The sequence below is a fragment of the Syngnathus typhle genome, linkage group LG15, assembly GCF_033458585.1.
Source record: "Syngnathus typhle isolate RoL2023-S1 ecotype Sweden linkage group LG15, RoL_Styp_1.0, whole genome shotgun sequence".
In the NCBI taxonomy this organism is placed as follows: Eukaryota; Metazoa; Chordata; class Actinopteri; order Syngnathiformes; family Syngnathidae; genus Syngnathus; species Syngnathus typhle.
Genome location: NC_083752.1, coordinates 524,930 through 549,489, shown reverse-complemented (window position 1 = coordinate 549,489; position 24,560 = coordinate 524,930). Strand labels below are relative to the sequence as shown.

Sequence of the window (24,560 nt, the reverse complement as noted above, 5' to 3'; positions counted from 1 at the left end):
AGCAAAGACTCATAGCATGCAGTCCGCAGTCCGCCACGCAACCCCCCCCCCCCCCCCCCCCCATTTCTAGTCTAGTTTGATATGAACAAAGATGCAGTCGTTCTTTTTATTATCAGGGATTATCAACATTTACACAAGATCAATGGAAAAAGGGAGAGAATGTTACCTCAAAGTGGGAGTGCGTGCTTAGTTGGGCGGATCAATTTTGAAATGTAATTGTGATTTTTATTGCCCTTAATATTGCAATTGTGATTTGAGATGAGTTTTTTTCCCCACCCAAGGTTCATTCTAAACAACAAATGAATCTATTTACAACAGACGACAACATATTCTATGGACTTAAATGCTTTTATGTTCATGAAAGACCGTTTTTTAAAATCTACTTCAATGATAATGATTGCAGCTTTTTTCAAAACACTTTAGACATGCAGTCTTTTAGGAGCTCAGTATGATTACAAAAGTGTGCCATGAAGATAAAATAGTCACGTTTGATTAAGAAAAAAAAAAAAGACTGCAAACAAATCTGTTGCATCATGCCAGCTAGCTATATATTGTTCACCTATACGTGTATAGGTGAACGGAATGAGTCCCGGGTGCGGTGTGAGTTGAGGTGTGTCAGTGGGGAGGATGAGTGATTACAATGGACAGTAATCCTCCAGATGGATTAGCAAGTGCTATTAGGAGAAGAGGGGGTGTAGCACACTGTCACCTCTGAACTATCACAATATGGAGCAACAGCTTTACTGTATGCTTGACACTTTGGGATGGACAGACCTAGCATGCCTCTCCATTGCCATAATATAACACACTCTCCATCACTGAATATTAGGTCCGCTCTCTAAATTGTAGGCTGGTCTCTTGGTGGAAATTAAAAGTGATTTTGAGTGATTTTGTCTTCCTCGTGTGGGTCTGTGTGACCCAGTCCTGCATGGTTCATGAAGTGACAGTTATTGTTTAATCAGGATCTAGTTGTGGTTGGCTCATTTCTTATTCAATGACTCCTTCTTCTGGAGTCTGGACAGATGAAGCAAACGACCTTTAAAAGAATGAAGCCTTTTATAAAAGTGGAGACAAATTGATGAGTGAATTGTTACTGACATCTAGTGGACAGACGATGAAAATGTTGACAAGCGCAAGTGAGTCAAAACAAATACGTCTAGAAATAAAAAGGATAGAAATTAAATTTGCGTTTTAATTTTTATGGTAAAGTTGTCTTCTGTCAACTGAGATCAATTGGCATTCAAAAAAACATTCCGCCAATCGTTTGTTTAACATTAATGAGCAAGTCACAGCGTTAATGCATTGCCTTCGACAGCGATGTTGCCCCTTCCAAAATGGCCGCTGCGTAGGCACGATTGTTCGCTTGAAGAAGAAGAAAAAAAGAAGAAGCAGCAGAAGAAGAAGTAGCAGAAGACGTAGAAGAAGAAAAAGAAGAAGAAGAAAAAGACGAAGAAGAAAAAGACCATGTTATCCGAGATACCAATAAAATATGTTTATTTATTCAAAGTTGTTGCCATTAAAAGCATTGTGGGTTGCAGCCAGTAAACGGGAGTAGCTATTAAATTAAAGCGATGCAAAGTGAGAAGACTTGACTTTCCTGGCGGTGTTGGGCAGCTTGTTAACGTTCTACATCATGTTCGGAGAGATGTATCCCTTCGTGGAGGACAGTTTTAGCCGCTTCCCCTCCCAGAGTAACATTTATGGACTGTGTCAGGCCGGGGAACAAGAGCTGCTCGCGGCTACACTCAAAGGGAAGGTTGTCAGCTTCACCTACCAAGAGCTGCAGCAAAAAATTAGACCAGTGGCCAAAGAAGTTCAGTTCACCTACATCCCAGGTAGATTGATCTGGCAGCTAAATGAAATCAATCTGTTGTTTACTTTCCAATACATGATTCAACTTCTCTCCCAACAGTCCAAAAGTCATACCTTTGAAATCATTATTGTGATTTGATTGGTAATTGCCCCAAACCCAAGGTCTAATAATATTGATTTTACGATTGACAATGATTTTTCAAACAATATTGCTGAACTGGAATCTCTTCTACCTCATCTATCTAGTTGATGCAGAGATTGTGTCAATCGATGCATTCAACAAGTCTTCACCCAAAAGTGGCCTTGTGGTGGGCATCACATTCATCAAGGTAAATATTGCAAAGTCAGCATATGATTTGAAGATTTGAATCATTGTTATTTTTCGAACAGGACTCTGGGGACAAAGCCACCCCATTCCTGAATATCTACTGCGACTATGAGCCTGGCTCCGAGTTCAACCTGGAGTCAATTGCACGTGAGTACACTTGTGGCCACTTCAACTCAACCTCCTTCTCCAATGATGCATCTTCAACTGATGTTAACAGAAAGTTGCCTAAATCTGGAGTTGCAGTTCACACCCTTTCAGCTGTACAACACAGAGTAAGTTCCATGATGCATACCCTCAGTACGGTCACCAACAGCTTCATTCGATCTTTTTCTTCCATGTATCTATTTCTCTCGTATTAGAGTGCAGAGTGACGATGGAGACAGAGAGACCGTGTTTCTGCTTAGTGGTCACGACCAGAGGATCCACCTGTATAAGGAGGTTGTGTGCTGTGGCATATCCCAGATTCCAATATTTGGCTTAGATAAGTCCATTTTAGCTTGACCCATTGGTGATGACCCTAACTTTTGTTTTCAACAGAATGCCTCACTCCACCAGTTTGAAGAGCAGCCAGTCGAGAGACTCTTCCCAGAGCTACAGCAATTGCCCAGCAAGTGAGTCTATCCATATCTATATTTTCTCTCTCTATATTTTCTTGATTGTTGTGTTTCTTCCCCCCTCCCAGTGTTTTATGGATGGACATGCTGTGCATACCCGATGGCCGGAGACTGTCTGCATTTGGCTGCCAGAACGGCTGTGTTGGACTGGCTTTAGTCAAACAGTGGGAGCCAGGTGAGGCAACACTTGCAGTGGTTCAAGTCACAATCTTTGAGCTAAGAAGTGCATGTGTCTTTAGTAAATGGATGTATTGTGTTTTTAACAGAGGTTCTGCAGAGCTGGCGCGTTCAGTTTGACAGTCCAATCTCCATTGTGCTGCTTTTTCCTCTCTTCTGCCAAACAGAGCCTGATATGCCCGACGGAGAAAAAAGTCACGTCTCTTTTTTCTTTCTATTTTTCATGGGAAATCACCCAAAACAAGAATAGCTTGCTCTTTTTAGCTAGCATACTTGGCCCAAAGAAATAAAGTCAAAAGAATGATATCCAATGTATAATATCACCAATATGGCAACTACCACTAAAAGTTAAATGAGCATTGAAGTCATACTATATTGAAGTCTCTGTTCTTTTCTTTCAGGTTTTGGAGTTGAAGGCTACAACCTTCTAATAACTAGCACAATAGAGATGGCGGTTGTCTACAGGTGATCCCGTTTATCATGTTTTGGTCATGAATGAACAAGCAAAAAAAAACATATGGATACTATTACTCCAGAGTTCCACCGGCCTATTGTTTTCTAGAAATGTCCACGAGAGAGGCTTGTCCCACTCGTTATGCCTCGCCGACAGTGACCAGTGGGATGCTGTGCTTTGTGCTCTGGTTATTGACCTGGATTTTGATGGCCAGAAGGAAGTGCTGCTGGGAACATACGGACAGGTCATAAAGTCAGGAGACCAACACAAGTCTCCACATTTCTTCTACTATATCAAATGAATGGATGGATGATGAGAAAGGCCAAATGAATAACTGTGCAAACTGTTTTTCCATCCACCTGTGTAGGAACTTCTCTGTTATAAATTCCAGTATGGCACAGGAGGAGAAGAAGGACGCTTTGAGTTGTTGTGGCGACGGAGCTTCAAGAGTCCTTTGCTGTCAATCATCTACTTGGACTTGACTGGGGATGGTTTGAGAGAGTTGGCTGTCCTCACGCTGAAGGGACTGCACATCTTACAGGTATGTGGTGGCACACAAGAGATTTATGATTGTAATCAAATCCACAGCCGCTGTTCTGCACCGCTGCCTTGGAGACTTTCTCGCCAACTCAGCACAAAAGTGGAAACGGTGTATTGCTGACCTGAAATGAGCACCTGGAGAATAGTATCAAGTTGACAAATCTTTTATTTGCTCTCTGTGTCATCGTAGCATAGTCTCACCAGCACTGCTGATCTGGTCTTGGAGCGTCTTGCCAGGAGGGTGGCAGCTCTGAGTGTTGACTCCAAGCCAAACTCAACTGAGGGTCGACATACCCATGAAAAGGATATTGCTAAGGAGGACATCACTCTTCATACATCTGCAAATTAACAAAAAGTGTTTTGGTGGTACATTAAAAAAAAAAGTATCAATATTATTTTGCCTTCATATTTATACTCATAACTTTGTAAAGGTATTCAGCATTATTGACCAAAACATTTTATCCAATTAAAGCAGATAGATGGAAAATCCACTTTTTAGCTTTTAAATACATTTTAATGTGCACTTGGAGCCTCCAGGATGGAAGAAAAAGTTGAATCTAATTCCACCAGGCGCTGCAGATATCCTTTTATAATCTGTTTGGAGGATATTTTCTAACCCTCTTCAATTTGATCCATTTTCTATCACATCTTTTTTTACGTTTTACGTCCCAGTTTTTGGGGCGGGACTACCAAACAAGGCAAAGGGTGCAGCCAAAAGGTTTCACAAATCCGCCATCTTGATTGCAGTCCAATCAACTCAATGATGCTGAAGTGGAGAGAAGGATTTGCGTTTCATTCAGGGTTCACTTCCTTCAATCTATTGAAACGACGGACACAGTAAAGTGGTAGGCTTGAGATGACACAAAAATAATATTTCACTTTCATATCAATCATGTGTTAAATGCATTCGTCAGCTTCTCGCTAACGCTAGCATTAGCTTACTGCTTAACGACTGCAGTGCTTGTTTACAAGACGTATTCATAAATATTGGGAAATTTTATATAGACCACAACTGAAGGAGTAAAATGGAAAAAGGAAGGCTTTATAATCATGATATGTGAACTTTAAGACTTTTAATGTGCATGTACTTGCATGTCAGGTTACATTTCTGTTGTTGTCCAAAAAGCCATATTTCATGTGTAAACCTCTGACGTCACATATGGTCCATTTTTATTTTTGACAAACTGTCAGAGAGTGTCATATACACAAACAGTATCTCACAAAAGTGAATGTAAATGTTTTGAAGGTCCCCAACTACGTTTCTACGTATAATAACAGCTGCGTTTGAGGACATGGAAGAGAAAGATGGGGTTAAATAAAGGTAAAAATATATTTTTTCCCCTCCTAGCGTCGAAGCTTAGTTTTAAAGGCTGGTTATCTTCGTAAAGTGCCACCACCATTATTATAGTTTTTTTTTTTTTTTTTTGTGGGAGGAGGGCGCAGGTCTGTTTTGTTTTGCGCGTCAACAATAAAGAGCGCGCTCTTGGAGAGCACGTTGAAGACCGCCCGCCTGTCCCTTCAATGGAATTTATATTTAGCTCAGTAAGGGACGGCGGAGAGTGGAGTCCCACTCGAACCATTCAAGCCCCCAAAACTTGTTCATTTGGCGGTGCGCGTCATCCGGCTGTGCTGCTGCTGCTGCTGCTGGCGAGGGCGCTGTGTGCATGCGTGCGCGCGCGTGCGAGTGTGTGAGTAAGCGACTAGCACAAATTTATCTCCAGCTCCGGGGGAGGGAAAGATGATGGCCGGTGGTGTCGAAGCAGCAATGGACCACAACGGGATATACTCAACAGCGAACCTGCAGCAAAGCCACATGGAGGCGGACAACTCGGACTCCCGTAAGCGGCCGCTGGAAACTCCGGCGGAGGAGGCTGGCTGTACCAAGCGCACCAATACTGGAGGTAAGAAGAAGCCAATAACAAGCAGCTCTTTCCGTGGCGATTCTTCCATCCTCCCCATCGACAACGCTTTTGCAATCACTTGTGGAACACCAATTTGCGCTCTTGCACGTGAACCCGCCGCTTGCAAAACAAGCCAGCGTAGCTTAGATGCACATTCACGCAGTGTGTTCAACCCCCCTACGTGCTGCACCTGTGCATTTGGCGCTTTTTTTGGAGGGGGGGGGGGGGGGGGGGGTGGTATTTGTGTGTGTCTGTGTGTGTGTGTGTGTGTGTGTGTGTGGCATGCGGTTGTTACTTCAACACGCCTTGACACAGTGGCCTCTTTATGGCAGGTCGCTTTTGCATATCAATCCAGCCCCCCCCTCTTTGCCTCGCACGTCCATTCAGAGCAGAAGTGATGGGTTCTATTGTGCAAAGTCTTTAAAAAGCAAAGGAGAAGAACATTGGAAGTAATCTTTTCACCGTTAACCATCTGTTTCTCTGTTCAGTTGTCGTTTGCCGCGCGGGACATAAAAAGGTTTGGCAGCGAGGAAAAAAAAGAGATAAAATACAGTTTTAAATCTCCCTTGACAAATTTGAATTATGCTCAGTGTGAAATTAAAACAGAATAGGGTTGACAGTGCAGTGTCTTGTGAGTCCTTGAGGTCAGACATCTGGTTGGAAGTTCACGGTGAGGTGACACCCCGCTTGAACCTAAACCTACGTACATGCTCTCAGGTGCAGACAGAGCATGTAAGAAGAAGAATAAACTGAATCGGAATCATTGCTCACTAAGTTGCCAAATTTGATCTTTGGCATAGAAAGCAGATTTCACTAGAATAACTTGTTACTTGTCACTTTCCCAACTTTTTGATGACGTGGCTGATTCCCCCTTTAAATGTTGTGAACTTTTGTTTCCGCAAAGAGGACGTCTGCGTGAGTGTAGCTCATTAGGTAATATCATTACAGCCACGTCGTGCACTTCATTCTGCCTCCGTACACATTTCTCAACAATCAGTTGACAGAATGATTAACCTCTCTTATCTCCCTGGCACTCTGTCCATTTTGTCTCATATTTTCTCCAAAAGGAGTACCTTCTTTTTCACCTCTCCTCTAAAATGTCATCTCTTACTTGATGCCATCAGACTGAATGAATGGATCCAGTCTCCATCTGTCCTGCATTAGCACCCCTGAAGTCAAAGGTGGCAAGAACTTACACACGGCCTTCTCACTTTGCAAGTTAAGAGCTCACGCTTATGAATTGAGAGCAATTTGCAAGTCATACGATGCCACTTTCAATGAAATGTGCTGAGAGTCACATGGAAGGTGCATGCATGCATGCATGTCAGCCATGCACCACAATGCGCCACGATTTAATACAACGCCCGCCATTCATTTGTGTTGGTGCATCAATTACAAATGCTACGCAGCGTTCAGTATCACCTCCCATGACGTCGTATTGTACGACAGACGCTAGTGAGCCTGCACTATCATCACCCAGCGCTCGTCCGCATTTGATATTGATCGTGTTCCTTGTAGCAAACTGATCATTAACACGACTGTCAGTTGTAACAAAGAAAAGAGCGCCTGTGCTCTTAGAGCCGAGCCGAGCCGAGGCCCCCCCTCGTCGAGCGTTAGAAGCCAAAGACACGGCAAATGAGGCTGATCCCTCTTCTTTTATCACCGCTGCCCTCCTCTTCTCAAAATGAACATATTTCATTCCTTTCGGTCGAGCCCGTGTTTCTTGGCAAGTGCGTAGTGATATACAAAACGCTGGCGTGACTTGATTTTAGGATTACAATTTGTGTCGCTAATGGGGCTTTGGCACAGGAATGTGAGGCCTACTTGTTATTTTTTTCTTTGAATTTTTGGGTGGGAAGGACACAGGTGCCCTTGCAGAGCGATGTGACGTGAGCCGACTGTGAATTTGCCAGGTGGTGGGGGAAAGAGAGAACAAGAGAGAGCAAGAGAGGGAGGGGTAGGAAAGAAGATAGAGCAAAGTGAAAGCTCCATTGAGTCTATGGGGAAGCTGTGTCTATATACAGTCAGTATGACACTGGTCAAATATTCTAGAAGGCTACAAGAGCAATATTAGGCCTGGATTCACGGTAGATGATGATGATGCAAAAGCACCTCCCTTTTTCGCCGGCACAATGTTGTGTTAAATGACGCCGGACCCGCTGTGTCTACACGCAGCCAGTTGAAAAGACACGCCGCACATTGCGCCTCTTTATGTGCACTCTCTTAAGATCCCACTCGGTGTGGGGATTTATAGGCGTAGTGATTGGCTTCATCACCCCCCTCCGCCATTCTGCGGCACTGCCATTTGCAATGGTTGATGAGCCCCTCCGCCCTCTCAAACATGGCCGTCTAAGGGACCGGGGTGGGAGGGAGGGGGCAAGGCGAGTGGGTGGCGTACGGCAGGCACGCCGTCTCCGATCGCTCCTCCTCCACATTTTTTATCATCTAGCCTAGGTTATCAATAGACGGCTTCGGTCAGCGGTGAAGGTCACGCTACATGCTTGCCCGTTGACGGACGAAGACGCCCCCCCCCCCCCGTCCCCCTCTCAATGCTTCACCTTGTCGGGTTCCACCAAAAAAAAGTGAGGGAAGGGACTGCCGTACTTTATAGTGCTGCGTCAAAAGAGGCGGAGTAGGGGAAGAAAATTCAATTTTTGGGACTGGCTTTTTGGGGGCGGGGACATGACGCGGCGGCGAGAGGAGAGCAGCCATTGGCCGAGCCGAGTGTCGTTCGGGCGCGTTGCCGCAGATGGACGGGCCACTCGATGAATATGGATGAGAGCAGTGAAAAGGGTGATGCGGCAGGGAAGACCCCCCCCCTCCTCCTTCACACCGATGCAGGCTGGAACAATGCGTGCCGTCTTTCACTGAAAACACGGAGAGTCTGCATTAGCATTTTTGCAGACAATTGAGGCTGTGGCCAGCTGCAGGCATGACTCGGACGCTGCGGTGAAATCTCTTTTTCTGCACCCGCCGATGAAACACACCTCAGTGGGGAGAGAGAGAGAAAAAAAAAAGGTCCGGCGGCCACATTCCTCAACACTACGCTCGCACCTATGCCGAGGGTTACGTTAAGACACCCTTTTGAGATTGTGTCCCGGCATTGATGGCGATCTGACACAGGACCGGAGAAGCAGCAGATCTCAGAATGGGTAAGCCCTCCAAACTCTTTTTTTTTTTTTTTTTTTTCCTCTGACTTGTTGAATTGATCCATCTCCAAGACATTGACTTTGGCTCACTTCATTCATGTGTCCGTTTGCGGTCGTTTTGCTCCCGCCGGCTTTTAGTGGCAGCCAGCTTAGTACGTAGATTGAGATGCAGAATGAGGTACCTAGCGGTTGTGGGAAGGAGGGAGCGTGGACCGACCGACCGACGGACGGACGGCATCTCGTCCTGACCCACCCCCCTTGGATGACTTAACCAAATCTATTTGGCTCAGCATCTCCCCTCCCAGTATTGTAAGAAGGGCTTTGAACTAGCACCCCCACCGGCTCAGCGTCCCAATGTGCCCCAGCAACAGATTGCCGTGTTTACTCTACCACATGATGCCGTGAAAACCTGTTACTGTCATCTCTCTCAGACACTAGGTTGGAATTAATTATTGACTAATGACTGCAAACACGACCGCAAGGGTGACGGAGAGAACCGTAGTGGTTTCCCGGCCCCCCCCTCGGGTTTAGTTGATGCCAAGCCGAAAGTTACGCAGTGGGTTTGGGCTCGTCTGTCAACAACAGGTCTTTCCACGTTTGGATTCCGCCACCGGCTTCGTCGTTCCCTTCAAATTCTCGGCCGTGCTGACATTTGATCGAATTTCGGCAATAGTAGTCGCGGCTTCAAATACTTGCCGGCGACCATGTCGATGGTGCGTGATCTTTCTTTTTTGCACCAAGGTCATTTTATTGTTTTTCAATGTGAGGAGTGCGTACGAGCAGATTGCCAGCGCACGTCGTGAAAATCGAAAGATTAGGCGATGCGGAAAAAAAAAAATACACATAGTGGTATTGCTACGTTTTTATTTGGACGATAGAAATAGCAAATGGAGAGAAGCTGGTTGATTGACAAGGCTTTTTTCATTTTGGGTGGTGCACTCCAAACAAATGTGTGTCTGAATGGAACATGCGGGGCATATTAATGTCAAGTGGAGAGAGCCTTACGTTGAGGCTAGGCACTTTCTTTACGTTCAACTACCATGTTCTCTCAAATATGTTCGATAATGGTGGCAACAGGTTGCTTTTCATTCATTGGGGTCCGCTCGGATCCATTTGTCTTTCTCCTGCCACCGTTGATTGTGTGGATGATTAGCCAAAAATGATCATTCCAAAAAACTGCAAGCATGTTTCTTTACATCTCTGCCGATATAAGTGGCATCACCCTTGAGGCAACCGAACAAGAGTGAACATGACGTCACCGCATCGGAATCGGGATGCATCGTTTGTAGCGGGGCTCCAGAATACCACCGAACCGACCGGTCGGTGGACAATGTTTAGTATGACATCATTCTTTCTGGACTCGCACAAAATCGTTGCCACACTCTGGATTGATTTACGTTCAAGGTCAATACAAATTTAGCCTCCTTATTAAAGTCCAGATTTTATTGGCAGCAATGCATTGTTGTCAATTTCTTACTATTATGGGAAAAGCTGAGAAAGGCTTTTGGCAGCCCCTTTCCAAACGGTAGCAATCTAAACTCATCGGTGCTTTTGACTGCTCATGCCATCTTGTTTTGATCCATGGCTATGTTGCTTCATTCATTGCATTGAAAACGTCCGCATCCTTCCTTTTCTAATAAGCAAGTAATGCCGAGTGACGTTGTTATGGCTTTGCATTTGAACACAGCCACTGGAAAGAGCTTAAATGAGGCCCTCGCAAGCCGGAAAGAAGGTCATCATTTCCTCTGAAAAATATCTAGGACAGGACACAGAACACACCACTAGACTGATTTAAACGTTGCTATGTGTGCTACTGTTTGGCTGTGAAGCTAATGAGACCCAAGTATGGTGGGTGTCAAACATAAGGCTGGTGCAGCCAAAATGGCCTGCTAGAGGGTTCAGTGTGGCCAGCTGGATGTTGGCCCCTTCTGTGAAAATGAATCTTTGGTGTGGTTAGGGTTTAAAAATGCGCAATCCCATATTTAGTTCAGTGTGATGAAACCATGAAATATGTCGACGTATTTTTGATTGCATAGAATACATTTTTGGGGCTGTGATGACTTATTTTTTAGATGTATGTTTCAAATCTCAAGTTAGTTTGTATGGTTCAGGACTCAATGTAGGCTTCCATATTTATTCTGAACATGGAGGGAAATTGAATTTTATAAATGCATTTCATTTGTGATTGTGTATTTCTTAACTTTCAAACACCTATGAGCTATCACAAAACAGTTGCAAATTCCTTTCGAAAGAAAGCTGAGCTCTTTTGTATAATTCATTCAATATGGTTTTTTTTTGTGGTTATTGGGAAATGATGATATGATTTTCCTGGTCTGGCCCACTTGACATCAAATTAGGCTGCCCGTGACTCCTGAACTACTGACACCCCTGCCTGGCTGGTGTAAATGATCATCTTGCAGGGCAACTTTATGAAACATGACCCCTTTTTTACATTCCGCGTCTCTCTGTCTCTCACAGAGGAGGGTGAATACTTCCTGAAGGTGCTGATTCCCAGCTATGCAGCCGGCTCTATCATCGGCAAGGGCGGCCAGACCATTGTACAACTACAGAAAGAGACGGGTGCCACCATTAAGCTGTCGAAATCCAAAGATTTCTACCCAGGTAAGAGGTCTTTCACTATTCTTGTAAAAAAAAAAAAAAAGTTGTAGCACACAAGCCATGGTCCACAGAGAGCTTTTGCACCGTTCCAAAATATCTGACCGGAAAAAGATGCAAAAGTATTTCTGAGGTCATTCATTGTAGAATGGAAAGCACTGGAGAAAATACAGCAGCAGCAATAGTGACATTACCAAGAAGTGAATGCCCCTCCAAAATTGATGAAAAGATAGCAAAGATGGCTCAGGTCGGCTGCCGACAGGCCCACGGCAACATTCAAGGAGCTGCAGGGATTTCTGTCATCATCCTCATCATAGTGTGTATCTTAAAGTTATTCATCTCACAAAGAAAATCCTTTTTCAGGCAAATGTGTTATGGTCTGATGGGAATACAGTTAAATGTCTTGGCAGTAATTCCAAAATGTAATCTTTTTATACCTCCAAAACCTGGCATTTGAACAGGGGTGTGTAGACTTTTTCTAGCCACTGTGCGTGTGTGCTATGTATATTATGTTATAACCACCAATCTGAATTATACGTAATAATCATGCCTATGGATTTAGTTGTCATTTTTTTTCTTCAGTATTCTGGGTTCCTTAACATTTAATTGAAAAAATATTCAAGAGGGATGTGCTCTATTTGGTGAAACACAGACATTGCAACAGGTGAAGGCTGCTCTATTATAAACCCCCCCCCCCCCCCCCCCATACACAAATTCCCGAGCCGTAGAAGAGTCTGTGTTTGTCCTTCATGCCTCAGGGGATGCTTCAAAACGCTAGAAGATAAAAAAAATAGGAACAGGTGCTGTGCACCTCACTGCTTATTTTAGGTCCAGATGTTTATAGAACGATGCACTCATAAGCATATCATCCCTGTACTCCTCATATTTCGAACACAATTGACTGCTTTTAAATCGGAAAATATGTGGTGGTCTCGGTCACAAAGGCATCTATCTCTTTGTATTGTTCACGTCGTCATAGGGCGCCACCGGCTCGGCCCATTTGCTTTGCCCGTCTCGTAATTGTGACGAGTGACAAGATGAGTTCATGGCGAGCGCTTGCTGGCAAGGATTGGATTGGCCCACGCAAGTAACAACTGCTCCGAAATAAAGTGCTTTCATTTGAAATAGCTCCATGTTTAAACAAAGAGATATTGCTGCGACGTGCTTTACCTTTGGTGATACATCACTGGCCATTTTGGCTGATGTAGCATGCTAATACCATTACACACAGATCACGCCCTCATCTGTCTTCCTGCGGCAGTCTCAACACACACCAGCAGCGGTACCATCACTCACGGGAAAAAGCAGGGAGACAACAACCGCTGCAGCCATTTTCTCCTGCAGCCAGCCAGGCAGGCAGTAGGCAGCCAGGGCAGCCAGGCCTCACCTCACACCGACCGCCGTCAGAAACATGAAAGTCCTGATGGGGACAGCCAGGCCTCACCTCACACCCACCGCCGTCAGAAACATAAAAGTCCTGATGGGACTGTAAAATTAGGCCTCGGTGTGGATGGCAGAGATGAGTGAGTGGAGATAGCGAAGAGTGGGGATGATGCATGATTGTATGTGAGAGGGGACAGGCGGGGCGGGCCGGGCCGGCCCAGGCCTGGCTGGCCCGGCCCAGAAATAGCCTGTTTCAATCTCTCTCAGTAGACGTGACCCCTCTCCCAGCTGTACTCCAGCTCCTCCAACACAGGCCAAGTTTCCTCTTCCCCTTCTCCCTTCCCTGGCTTTCTTTAAGATTTGCTTCTTATGATGACCTCATATTAAAATATGACTTGCAAGTCTGCCATGGAATGCATTTTTTTTTTGGACACATTTGGCTTTAAAACAAATCTTTGTTTTACAAGCCTCCCCTAGACACCTGGTAGCTAGCTCACTAAAGCCAGGCACAGGCAGCTTTTATGGCATTCTGGGACCATTAACACCACACTCTTAAGATGTTCTCCTTTCACCTCCCAAATGTTGTCACTTGTCACAATGTGCATGAGTTTGAAAGAGCTAAGCCTGCTGCAGTTAGCAGCTTGTTCATTGCATTCCGCGATATCCTCATACTGGATGTTATGTTTTCCCGAGACACAACATACACACCATTAAAAAAGTAGTCTTGCATATACCCAATTGATATTTTTTACAGGCTAATTGGGAAATCATCTTCTTCTACTGTTAGTCGTGGTTCTGATTTAACTGCCTCCCCCACATACATCTCATGAAATATCCACTCATAAAGTCACTGCAGAATGCACGATTGCCAAATAAGGATGGAACTCTTTGTTAATTGTTTGATTCTCACGTCATTTAATTGAGTTTTTTCACCTTACAGTCGATTTAAAACTGCGGCGGGATTACATGGGTCTCAATTCTATCTTAGGCAACTAAGGAGAAGAATTACAATTTGGTTCATCCAAACTCTCGATGAAAGAGAATCACCGCTATCTTTGACAAAGCTCTCAGGAACATTTCTGTACCCCCTGCGACTCAAGACCTGAAATATTAACAGCGTAGCTCAGAGAAGATATGGCCGAATCAATCACCGACAGTATAGGGCAAGGTGGTCAAATGGAGAATTGTCCCATTCCATTGGCAGATGCTTGCACGTCATCACTGCTAACATTTAAAGCTTCTTTGGCAGCCGCAGCATTTCTCGGCAACACGCTTGCACATAAATTACTCGAGCAATTTTTTCGTCATTTATGATTTCTTTTTGCTTCTGCCAGCAGGCAAAAATGTGATTATGGCTATAGTACACAAACGCTCTTTTAATATTCATACACAGTGTGGTGAGAGTGCTTTTGTTGGACAATTAGTGTTTCACGGATGTGTGTGGTGTATCTTTTTGCAACTAATGAAAAGCACTGTCGAGGATTAATAGAACATTACACACGCAGTTTATTTTAAAACCTACCCTGGATTTTGCATTCCTTTGAACATGGCTATAAAGCAACAATAGTTGAACTAAAAGAGTGACGTGTTAGGAATTTATTTATGCGTTGACATAAAAGCACACATTAGGTTAAAAGCCTGCGCTGGCTGGCTGGCTGGCTGGCTGGCACGCTTCCCTCTGTCACTTTGTCACTTCGAAAATGACCAGCAGGTGCAACAGCACCAACTGTGTGGTCCCAATTCATTTGCTGCCTGCTTATTTGCTTCTCTGCATGCCTTGTGTTTGGATAAATGCATAAACTGGCTCCTTTGTAAAGGAGGATTTATTCAGACCGCCGTGGATATAAAATACACTCACCCGTGTCAACCGATGCAATTAATCTCTCTTCACAAAAGTGATGAGTCCGATTAAGTTAAGAAAAAGAAAATTGATGTACCGTAATTTTTGGACTATAAGTCGCACCGGAGTATAAGTCGCACCTGCCATAAAATGCCCAAAGAAGCATATATATGTATATAAATCGCTCCAGAGTATAAGTCGCCCCCCCCCCCCCCCAAACTATGAAAAAAAAACGCGATTTATAGTCCGAAAATTACGGTAATTGCAAACCTTTTTTTTTTCTTTGGTGTTCTAAGAAATCACAAAGAAAATTCAAAAACAAATCAGTCACTGCTCTTCTCACATGCTGACAATATGGGCGAATGCAAGGTTCAAGATATTTTTCCTCTAGATTCCCGTGACAGTCATGCTGCCCCAGAGATATTCTAAAACTAGCACTTTTCCCGCATGTAAAGAGCCTGACATATACCTGAGACCCACTGGAGTTTGCTCTTGAGCAACACAGGACATTATCCACACGGGTCATTCCTAATGTGATTTTCACTTTTAAGTCCAAAGATGGCCGTTGGCTGAGTGCTGGGCCTTTGCTCATCATTTGGAACTCACATTATGATGACGAAGGGCAATTAGGGGCTTAGAATAACGCTGGGGATTGCGCCCCTAATTCTCCATTGGAGCCATGACTGAAGAAAAACTTTTGAAAGTAGATCACGTTGGCACTCCTGTGTTTTGTCCGTGTTGCTTCCCCTTTGGCAGACTAATGAACTAATAAGCATAATATGTCAGCCAAACCAATTTCCATTTTCTCATCGTCGAGGGGTGGCAAGGTGGGTCGCGTGGGCCAGAACCCATCAGCTGCGCGCTTAATGTGTCTGGAAATTCACATCAGCAGAAACGTTCACCCTCGGGGGTCCGCAATCTCCCGAGTAGCGTTGTCGTTTTCTGAGCAACAAGGAAATTGAACAGAGCAAGACAGGAAAGTTGATACAAAAGGGCGAATGTTTTTTAAAATTGAGCATAACAATGTGGGTGTAGAAAGAACCCAAGAGGTTGTTGAGCCTCTTAGAACTGAAAAGCAAGTAAGACTCGGTGAAAGAGTTACATCACTGAAGAGGAATCCTTCTACCCCCCCTGTGGCTCACTAACCAAGCGTGCTTCTTTCTTTCAGCTGTTTCTCCGTTGATTGTAGAAATGGGGGGGGGGGGGGGGCAATAGCTGGGTAATTGGGTCGCTTTGTCGAATGTCAAGGAACATTTTCTTCCATTGCCAGGAAGTGAATGTAGATTTGGGCAAATGCCATCGATCCATTCCAAGCGTATTCAAGTAACCGATGGCTTGTGTTTGCAATCTGTCATTGTAGGAACAACAGAGCGCGTCTGTCTGATACAGGGTACCGTTGAAGCCCTCAACGGCGTCCACAACTTCATTGCCGAAAAAGTCCGCGAAATGCCCCAGAGTGCTCAGAAGCCGGAACCCGTCAGCATACTGCAGCCGCAGACCACCGTCAACCCCGACCGTATCAAACAGGTGCGTTTGGGTGAAGCCGAGACTTTGCGGACAGCGACCGTGGTCAAGACATCATCTCGAAAAAAGATCTGGTATAAAGTTGCTGCCACCTTGGCAAAACCCCGAAAAAGTATGGATGGGCGGACGGGCCCATTCGGACCGCATTCTACTAAATTGATCTCGACATGACTCATTCACCCCCATTGACAAGCATAGACGTCAAAGATCTCAACTGGGCTGGCGGTAAATGAGTTCATCCGAGAGTCTCGCTTATGGACTACATTTCAGCCTTCTCCGAGAGGCCGATTGAGATATTTTTGGTTGGCCTTGGTGGGAGTTGTCACCTCATCCATCACTCTAGCTGCCGTGCGTGTGGTCTCTACTGTGTACGGTAGGCACAGTTCAGGACTTTATACGTTAGCACTGTTAGTCAGTCTCTGAGGCGTGACCCGCAGGCTGGTAAGGTCAGGAAAAAGTGAGGGGATGGGGTTATTTTTACCTCCAGGATTTCATAGCAAGACAGAGCCATGTGACAGCTGTAGCTTAAACCCCCCAGGATTAACAAAGCGCCGAGTGCTAGCAGGTGCTAGCAAAGCGCCGAGCGACTCGGTCCGAAGCGTCCCTTGTTTTGTTTGTGCTCTTAAATGGTTCCAATTTGCCGCTACTATATCCGTATATGGTTTATATTTTTCTGCAGGCCAAACTGATTGTGCCCAACAGCACAGCTGGGCTGATTATTGGCAAGGGAGGAGCTACAGTGAAAGCGGTGATGGAGCAGTCAGGGGCTTGGGTGCAGCTCTCCCAGAAGCCGGAGGGCATCAACCTGCAGGAGCGAGTGGTAACAATCAGTGGGGAGCCTGAGCAGAACCGTAAGGCAGTGGAGATCATAGTCCAAAAGATCCAAGAGGACCCTCAGAGCAGCAGCTGCCTCAACATCAGTTATTCCAACGTCTCCGGGCCGGTGGCTAACTCCAACCCCACCGGATCCCCGTACGCCAACACGGCCGAGGTGCTGCCTAACGCAGCGGCGGCGGCCGCCACCGCCTCCAGTCTTCTGGGCCAGGCCGGCTTGACGGGAATGGGCGGCTTCCCTGCCGCCATGTCTAGCTTCTCTGGCAACGACCTCCTGGCCATCACATCGGCCCTCAACACGCTGGCCAGCTATGGCTACAATACCAACACCTTGGGCTTGGGCCTTAACCCCGCAGCAGCCTCCGGTGTCCTCGCCGCGGTCGCGGCCAGCGCTAACCCGGCGGCCGCCGCCGCAGCTAACCTCTTAGCCTCCTACGCTAGCGACGCCTCCAGCGGCGCCGGCCACCCGGCGACGGGGCTGGGCGGTTTCTCCCTGGGTTCTCTCGCGGCCGCTACAGGTGCTTCCAACGGTTACCTAAACGCTTCGTCCCCGCTGATGGCCTCCTCCCTATTAGCCACAGAGAAGCTCGCAGACGGAGCCAAGGACGTGGTTGAAATTGCTGTACCCGAAAATCTGGTGGGTGCCATTCTGGGCAAAGGAGGAAAAACGCTGGTCGAGTACCAGGAGCTAACAGGAGCCCGCATCCAGATCTCCAAAAAGGGAGAGTTCATCCCTGGTACCCGGAACCGTAAAGTCACCATAACAGGGTCGCCAGCAGCTACACAAGCGGCGCAGTATCTGATCAGCCAGCGGATCACGTACGAGCAGGGCGTGCGTGCTACCAACCCGCAAAAAGTGGGTTAAAAGAGAGATGAAGGAAAGGAAGGAAGGAAGGAAGGAAGGATGGAATGAAAGGAAGGAAGGGAAAGGATGAGGACAGAGCTAGAGGGGGAATTCCTAGAGGGTCACAATGGGGAAGAAAGGGAAATGTCCAAATATTTGTTTAATATTTTAGAATCAAATGAGAGGATCAAAAAAGGAGGCGGAGGAGGGGGGGGCACCGAAGACAAGTGTGTGTGCGTGTGTGAAATTTGAATGTGTTTTAGGACTGATGCGTCCTGCTGTTTTTTAAAAGTTTGTGTCGAGTCCTTTCTGATGATGGCGATCAAAGTGAGCTGAAGTGCTCCACTGCCAAGCTGCAGATTCAAGGGTGAGATCTAAAGTTTCACCTTCCTCTAAAACCTCATTGCTGATCTACTTTTACTCTTACTTTTTTTTTTTTTTTTTTTCTTTTTTAATCTCGGTTCAACGGTTTCGATGTCAGTCGCGGACCTCAGCTCCCGGTGAGTTGAGTGCGTCCAGTGAGGTTACAGCCAAAATAATGGGGCTGTTCCGCAAATCTTTGTATACAATGCAGAAGGCACTATTATGAGGGAGCCGTTTTACACAAAAAAAAGAAAAAAAAGCAAATGATTTGCCTATGTTGACATTTGTTGAAATCTTATATTGTAATTGAAATTTCTAAATTGGGGTATTTTATATTTTTAGCCATTATTTATTAATATGATCAAATTCAATTCAAACGTTTTATTTAAACCTGCCAATGCAGGTTGATCTGAATGTAAAAAAAAAAATATTGCCTATTTTTTATTTACAGGGATCAAATGTTTTGCAGTGAAAGAAATGTAAAGTCAAGCCCAGTGTGAACTAAACAAGTGCAGTTTGCGAGTATAGTTCAGGGGCTCAATAATCCATGTGAGAGGATAGAGGAGACACACAGGAATGTATTAATATATATATATATATATATTTAACATGAAAACACATAGCTCCCACAAATGCACAAACATTCAAATATATCGTCATGGCAACAAAACCCCCCAAATAAGTTGTTTTACCCTTTTATTGGTGCTACAGGATTTCCGATATCCCTTCCCCATGATGCCGTCCAAATCTCCCACTTGGTTCAGCCCAGAAAATCTGACCCATGACGAAAGCATTGTTGATCTCGTAAAATCGGCCCAAAAATACCCGAGGGTGGTTTTGCCTTATTGTGGTGTACGTGATCCCTATAATTAACGCAGGTAAATATTGCGCGCTCAAGTTGTAAGAAGTGCGTCTGTGAACAAACAAAAACGATTGCCTTTACATTTAAGGGTAGCAAATATTCCAATTTCAGAGGCATCCTCTAATGAAAGGGAAATCGAGCGCCACTCGAAAAGAAGGCTCGCTCGGTCACACTTTCCGACTGAGCCATCCTTCTCCATTTGCGTGGAGACAAAAAGGAGTTTTTGGCGTCATCCGGGCAAGCCTTTTATCAATCCCAAAAAACACATGGGCCAGAGTATCTCGTCAATCTTTTTCAATCACTGTCTTTCATGGGGTAATAGTTAATCTAAAGTGGGGAGGCCAACTCTTTTGAGCATTTCTAAGCACTGAAAAGAATACCTTGGCTTCCCTCTGTGCTGCTATCCATTGTGTTCATCTTGAGTACTCTTAGTCTACGAAGACTGCACTGTGAGACATTACGAACACAATGTGAAGCTTGTCTGTCACTTCTGGGATACGTGCGTGCGTGCGTGCGTGCGTGCGTGCGTGCGTGCGTGCGTGTGTGTATTTCCACGTGCACATCTACTGTATGTTACACAGAGCTGAAGATCTGACAAGAGGGACATCCTAAATATCTTCCAATGCCGTCAGCACAGGCACAGCGCTCTTAAATTAGAGGATGTGTTCTGATAGGCAAACTGCTTTTTTACGCTCTCAAATTGTGACAGCTAAGCCCCGGCCGGCCCCAAACGAAACATCTTCCAATCAAAAGTTGAACAAACAAACCACCGTGAGGTTTGTGTTTACAGCTGAGTAATATCCAAGAAAATATATTTTTGTGGACATTTTTTTTCCCCCCCCTTTCCGTCCCTCCCTTCCCTTTTTTCGGACCGAAGGATGGTCCGACTAACCATTTTGTTCAGGCGATTGCCGTAACGGGGCGGGCCTCTCTTCCTGGACTTCTTCATCACCAATCTGGCTACGTGTGAAATAGTAGAACATTGTACTGCCCAGTGGGTTTAGCATAGTCGAATCAAATAGAAGCACAAAAACAAGGGAGCGGGTGGGTTGATTTATCAATGCAACTGGACTGCTTGATTGCAGGGAGCTTATTCTTCAAACCTCTGTCAAAACAGTGCCAAATACAATATATCTCTCTGCACCTCATTCACTTTCCTCTTTCTCTCAACATCTTATTCTCCCCCTCTTGCACTTTTGTCGTCATTCTCGGGTTCCACCTGTGACCTGCTAGCTCTCTGTGCTTTCTTTCTTTCTTTCTTTCTTTCTTTCTTTCTTTCTTTCTTTCTTTCTTTCTTTCTTTCTTTCTTTCTTTCTTTCTTTCTTTCTTTCTTTCTTTCTTTCTTTCTTTCTTTCTTTCTTTCTTTCTTTCTTTCTTTCTTTCTTTCTTTCTCTTCCTCCCCGCCCCCCCCCAACCCTACCGTACAGTACACTGTGCTCTCCTCTCCCCCTCTTTCTCCTCTCTCCCGTCTCGTCTTCTCATGAGCGGTGTCGGTGGGGGGCGTGCTGCGCTGCCGGTGGGAGTTATGCACTAGGTCGAAAGGGTACGATACTATTTTGCCAGGAGTTGACCGGGCTTAAAATGCACAGAAAAACACCTGCCTCCAAAAAAAACTGTGACACCCACTACTAGACCAACCAGCAATTTTAACTCTAAAAAAAGTGTCCAATTCAGTCAATCCGAGAACAGGTAAGATTTTGAAAAAGAATGGAAGCAGACTTTGTTTTTTTTGTTTTTTTTTTCTTCTTCTTCCCAGATGAGAGCAGATATGGGTTGAGCATTCATGACTATTCATATGTCGGCTGAAAAAAAAACGGAGCTCATGTCACAAAAGCGATCAGAGCGCATACGTCGGAGGAAAAGTACGTGGGGAAGTGACCTCAAGCTGAAACAATGACATCCTTTATGCATATCCTCTTATCTGAAAAATGACTAGACTTCATTTCTGTGGAATACAATATGTCACGTCATATGATCTATATGTACTTTATTGTAGCTATTCTAGTTTGTAGTCTAAATGCAGTCCAGCGTTGTCGATACAATGTGAACTATGTTATACTTGTGTGGATGATGAGAGTGCCAACTACGCCTGATTAAGATTAGCTTTGCGATTTGTTTGTGCATTATGATGACTCATCAAGCGGTCGCTCGGTCGCTCGGTCGCTCGGTCGCTGGTGGTGCTGGTGGTGGTGGTGTCCATATTCCTGTCACTGATCATTTAGTTTGACAGTAAGAAAATGTAAAGAATATTGGAAGCAATATAGTAGCATGTTGTCCTGTTTTTGTGTTTTATGTCTGTTGTATGAACCTTTGAAGTTACTACAAGTTTTGAATGAATAGGTTTACATGTACTTTTTTTTCTTTTTCTAAGTGATGACGATGCTGCTATTTGATAAGTCGACTATACAAAACATTTGAGTTGAAAAGATGTCGGGCGGGTCCGTCGATTCGAAATACGCTCCTCCGGACGGGACAAGGTGTATAGAAGACCACACGGTCAAGTCTTGATAAGACAATAAGTAATAATAGAGTCCATAGTACAACCTGTGCCAAACTAGACCTCCCTCTGCAGCTTCTGAAATGCTCGGTGTGCGATCGATCAATTGTTAAATATCAAGAACTTGTTTAGAAGTGCTGATCAAGTGCCAACCAAACACTGTCTTTTAAGTTGACAAAAGATAATCATGATGTAAGAAAACAAAAAGGACAAGAAACTGTCTGTGCATTGTTTTGATCCCATAGGTACATCCTAGAATACGAGTAAAAAAAGTTTGTGCTTTTTATGGATCCATGTCGTTTTACACTCCATGCATCCCTTGCGTGTTTGTTTGACCTGTGGCTTAAGTACTGCTGTTTTTTCACAATGTCTCTCTATTGGCCAGCATGGACTAAGTAAGCATAACATGTTATAAGCATCCATAACATAGCCATTAACGATCGAAACAAATGTGTTTGTGGAGTTAGGTGTTATCTTTTTGCACGTCTTCTAATGCATGCTATCAAAGAAAAACATTTTGGAGGGGGGAAAAAAAAAAAGTCGACAAAAATTGGCGAGGCGACTCGTACGTCACATTCACGACACTGCATGCGGTCAAATGTAGAGTACTTCAGTTTTTCTCGCCTCATGTTTTTACGAACTTGTGTTTTTAATGTGGTGAGTTGGAAAGGAGTTTATTATTGTCATGTTGGCCCAGAAAAACAGCACTGACACAACAGCACCCGCATCTCAGATTCAAGTTGATAACTCCAGACATCGTCGGTTCAGGAAGACGTTGAAACAAAACGAGCAAATGTGAAAATGGGATTGGCTCCTTGTTTTGTGTTTTTTTTGTTTTTTTCACCTAATCAGACACACGTGGCTGTTCGACATCCATTTATTGAACCAACAGGTTGAGCCTCGTATAACCTGTCACATTTGAAAGCTTCTACTTCTAATCTATGAATGTATCCATGACTTTTGATTTCATCAGGAATGTCACAAACATGTAGAGTTAATATCTATGTCAGATTTCACCTATAGTCAGGTAGGCCTCTCACGGCCATTGTCATGAACCAGATACGTTGAACCCAATTTCCACTTCACTCGCATTATGTCATTTGTTTGGTGTTGCATAATTGCACTTTACTGATTATTCGGTCATAGTAGGTGTGAATTGAAGCAAACCATTTTTATTTTTTTTTTATTATGATGATGTAATTTGTATTTATTAATCCTGTTGGGTGAATGATGGAAAGGGCTGGAGTCTCTGACAAAAATCGAGAAGTAGCACACGTTTCTTCTCTCTCTCTCTCTCTCGCTCTCTCTCGCTCTCTCTCTCCAACGCATTGTCCTTCACATTCCCTTCAGCAGACGTTTGTGTCAATCACCGAGTGCTTTGTTTTGAACAAATGTGTGAGAGGGATCTATAGTTTGTCTTTTTTATATCTATCTTTGTTGACTGGTCTTGAAAATTCCAAAATAGACATCATTTATCCAGCCAATTTTCTTTTTTTGGGGGGGGTGGGCTGAAGGCAACTAAGGGATGCTTTTTTGTTTTTGACATGACAGTCAAGTCTGAGAGGCGTAATCAGCACCAGCAAAAATGATGATTCTCTCTGCCACCTCGACATGACGAAAATAACGGAGGAAAACAATTTGAACGCTGAAGGCCGTGTTACACGAGTAATATTTGTGTGTGGTTCTCTTCGGCTTCCGGCCCCCCTTTGCATTTACTTCTCCATATCTGAATGCCAAATGGATTACTGTATCATTCCAAACAAAAAAAAAAAGTCTATTCACTCCACATGTATTCCGGACATTGGTCGCCCTTTCACAAGAAGGCTAGGACTGCTAAACACTACAGACTGGCTAAGGCTGCTTGCCCCCCCCCCCCCCCCCCCGTTAAAAACCTCATCTACCTTGCGCCTGCCTCGGTGTCAAACAGCCGCCTATGCGATAGCGCTGTTTGCGTTTCAGTTCGATGAGCACATGATACTGTGTTCACCCTTTAAATGCTATTTCTGACAACTTTCATCTGAGAAAAGAAGATTCTTGCCAATCGGCAACGGTGGCCATTTTTGTTTTTATCCTCCCATGAACTTGGTTGACTTTTTCATCCCCAGGAACTCATGTCTACTTTGGATCTATTTCACCATGTTTACTGTCAAACTGCTCTGATTATTTTGTTTTGTTTCTGGTTCTTTGGCTAATGTGCAAGGTTGAACACTGAAGGGGAGCATGCCAGTACATTACAACATGATTATGATATTAGACCTTTTGATTTGCTTTTGGTTCCAACTTGGGTTTACCTCTGTTTGTTACATCTCAGAGAAAAAAAAAATGGACTGACAGCATACACGCTAATTATTCAAGTCACGCAAAGTGATGTATTTTAATTGGGAACATTTCTTTCTTTTTGTGCCAAGGAGAATGTAAGAAGGTGAAGGATTTTCATGGCCCAAATATTTCCAAATGATATTCCCAAACGTAAGCACGATGCCTTTTCGTGCCATTGTGGGGAAATGTGTGAAAGGTTTTTATGGCAATTTTCTTTGTCAGAATGAGTGCCAAATAATTCTGCACTGAGCCAAAAGGCAGCAAGCCTACATAACTTAACGTTAGTCGATTGGAACGCTTATCGGATCCGTTCCGCGTGACAAACATCACCGTAATTTTCAAAAACATTCGAGCTCAGGCACCATTGTTATGCTGCCAGTCTGTTTTCGCCTTTTGTCAAAGAAACATCGCCGAAGCAGAGTGTTTCCTCGATGATTACTGTTGAAGACAACAAAAGACAGCTACAAGGCGGGAGGGAGGGAGGGAGAGTGGTGGGAAGATTT

General features: G+C 44.5%; 2 protein-coding genes across 2 annotated transcripts; both read left to right on the top strand.

Moving 5' to 3' along the window:
* The first annotated feature begins 1,417 nt into the window (after positions 1 to 1,417).
* kptn (kaptin (actin binding protein)) lies at positions 1,418 to 4,320 on the top strand. Its single transcript, XM_061300151.1, has 12 exons — positions 1,418 to 1,835; positions 2,059 to 2,141; positions 2,203 to 2,287; positions 2,358 to 2,412; positions 2,500 to 2,578; positions 2,678 to 2,751; positions 2,823 to 2,929; positions 3,021 to 3,125; positions 3,333 to 3,396; positions 3,494 to 3,629; positions 3,753 to 3,926; positions 4,116 to 4,320. The coding sequence occupies exons 1-12, from the start codon at positions 1,634 to 1,636 to the stop codon at positions 4,272 to 4,274; spliced, it is 1,323 nt and encodes a 440-aa protein (XP_061156135.1). The 5' UTR covers positions 1,418 to 1,633; the 3' UTR covers positions 4,275 to 4,320.
* Positions 4,321 to 5,518: 1,198 nt separating this feature from the next.
* Positions 5,519 to 23,517, top strand: LOC133168598 (RNA-binding protein Nova-1-like). The gene is made up of 4 exons (XM_061300260.1): positions 5,519 to 5,826; positions 11,454 to 11,597; positions 16,175 to 16,341; positions 17,018 to 23,517. The coding sequence occupies exons 1-4, from the start codon at positions 5,664 to 5,666 to the stop codon at positions 18,035 to 18,037; spliced, it is 1,494 nt and encodes a 497-aa protein (XP_061156244.1). The 5' UTR covers positions 5,519 to 5,663; the 3' UTR covers positions 18,038 to 23,517.
* Positions 23,518 to 24,560: the final 1,043 nt, after the last annotated feature.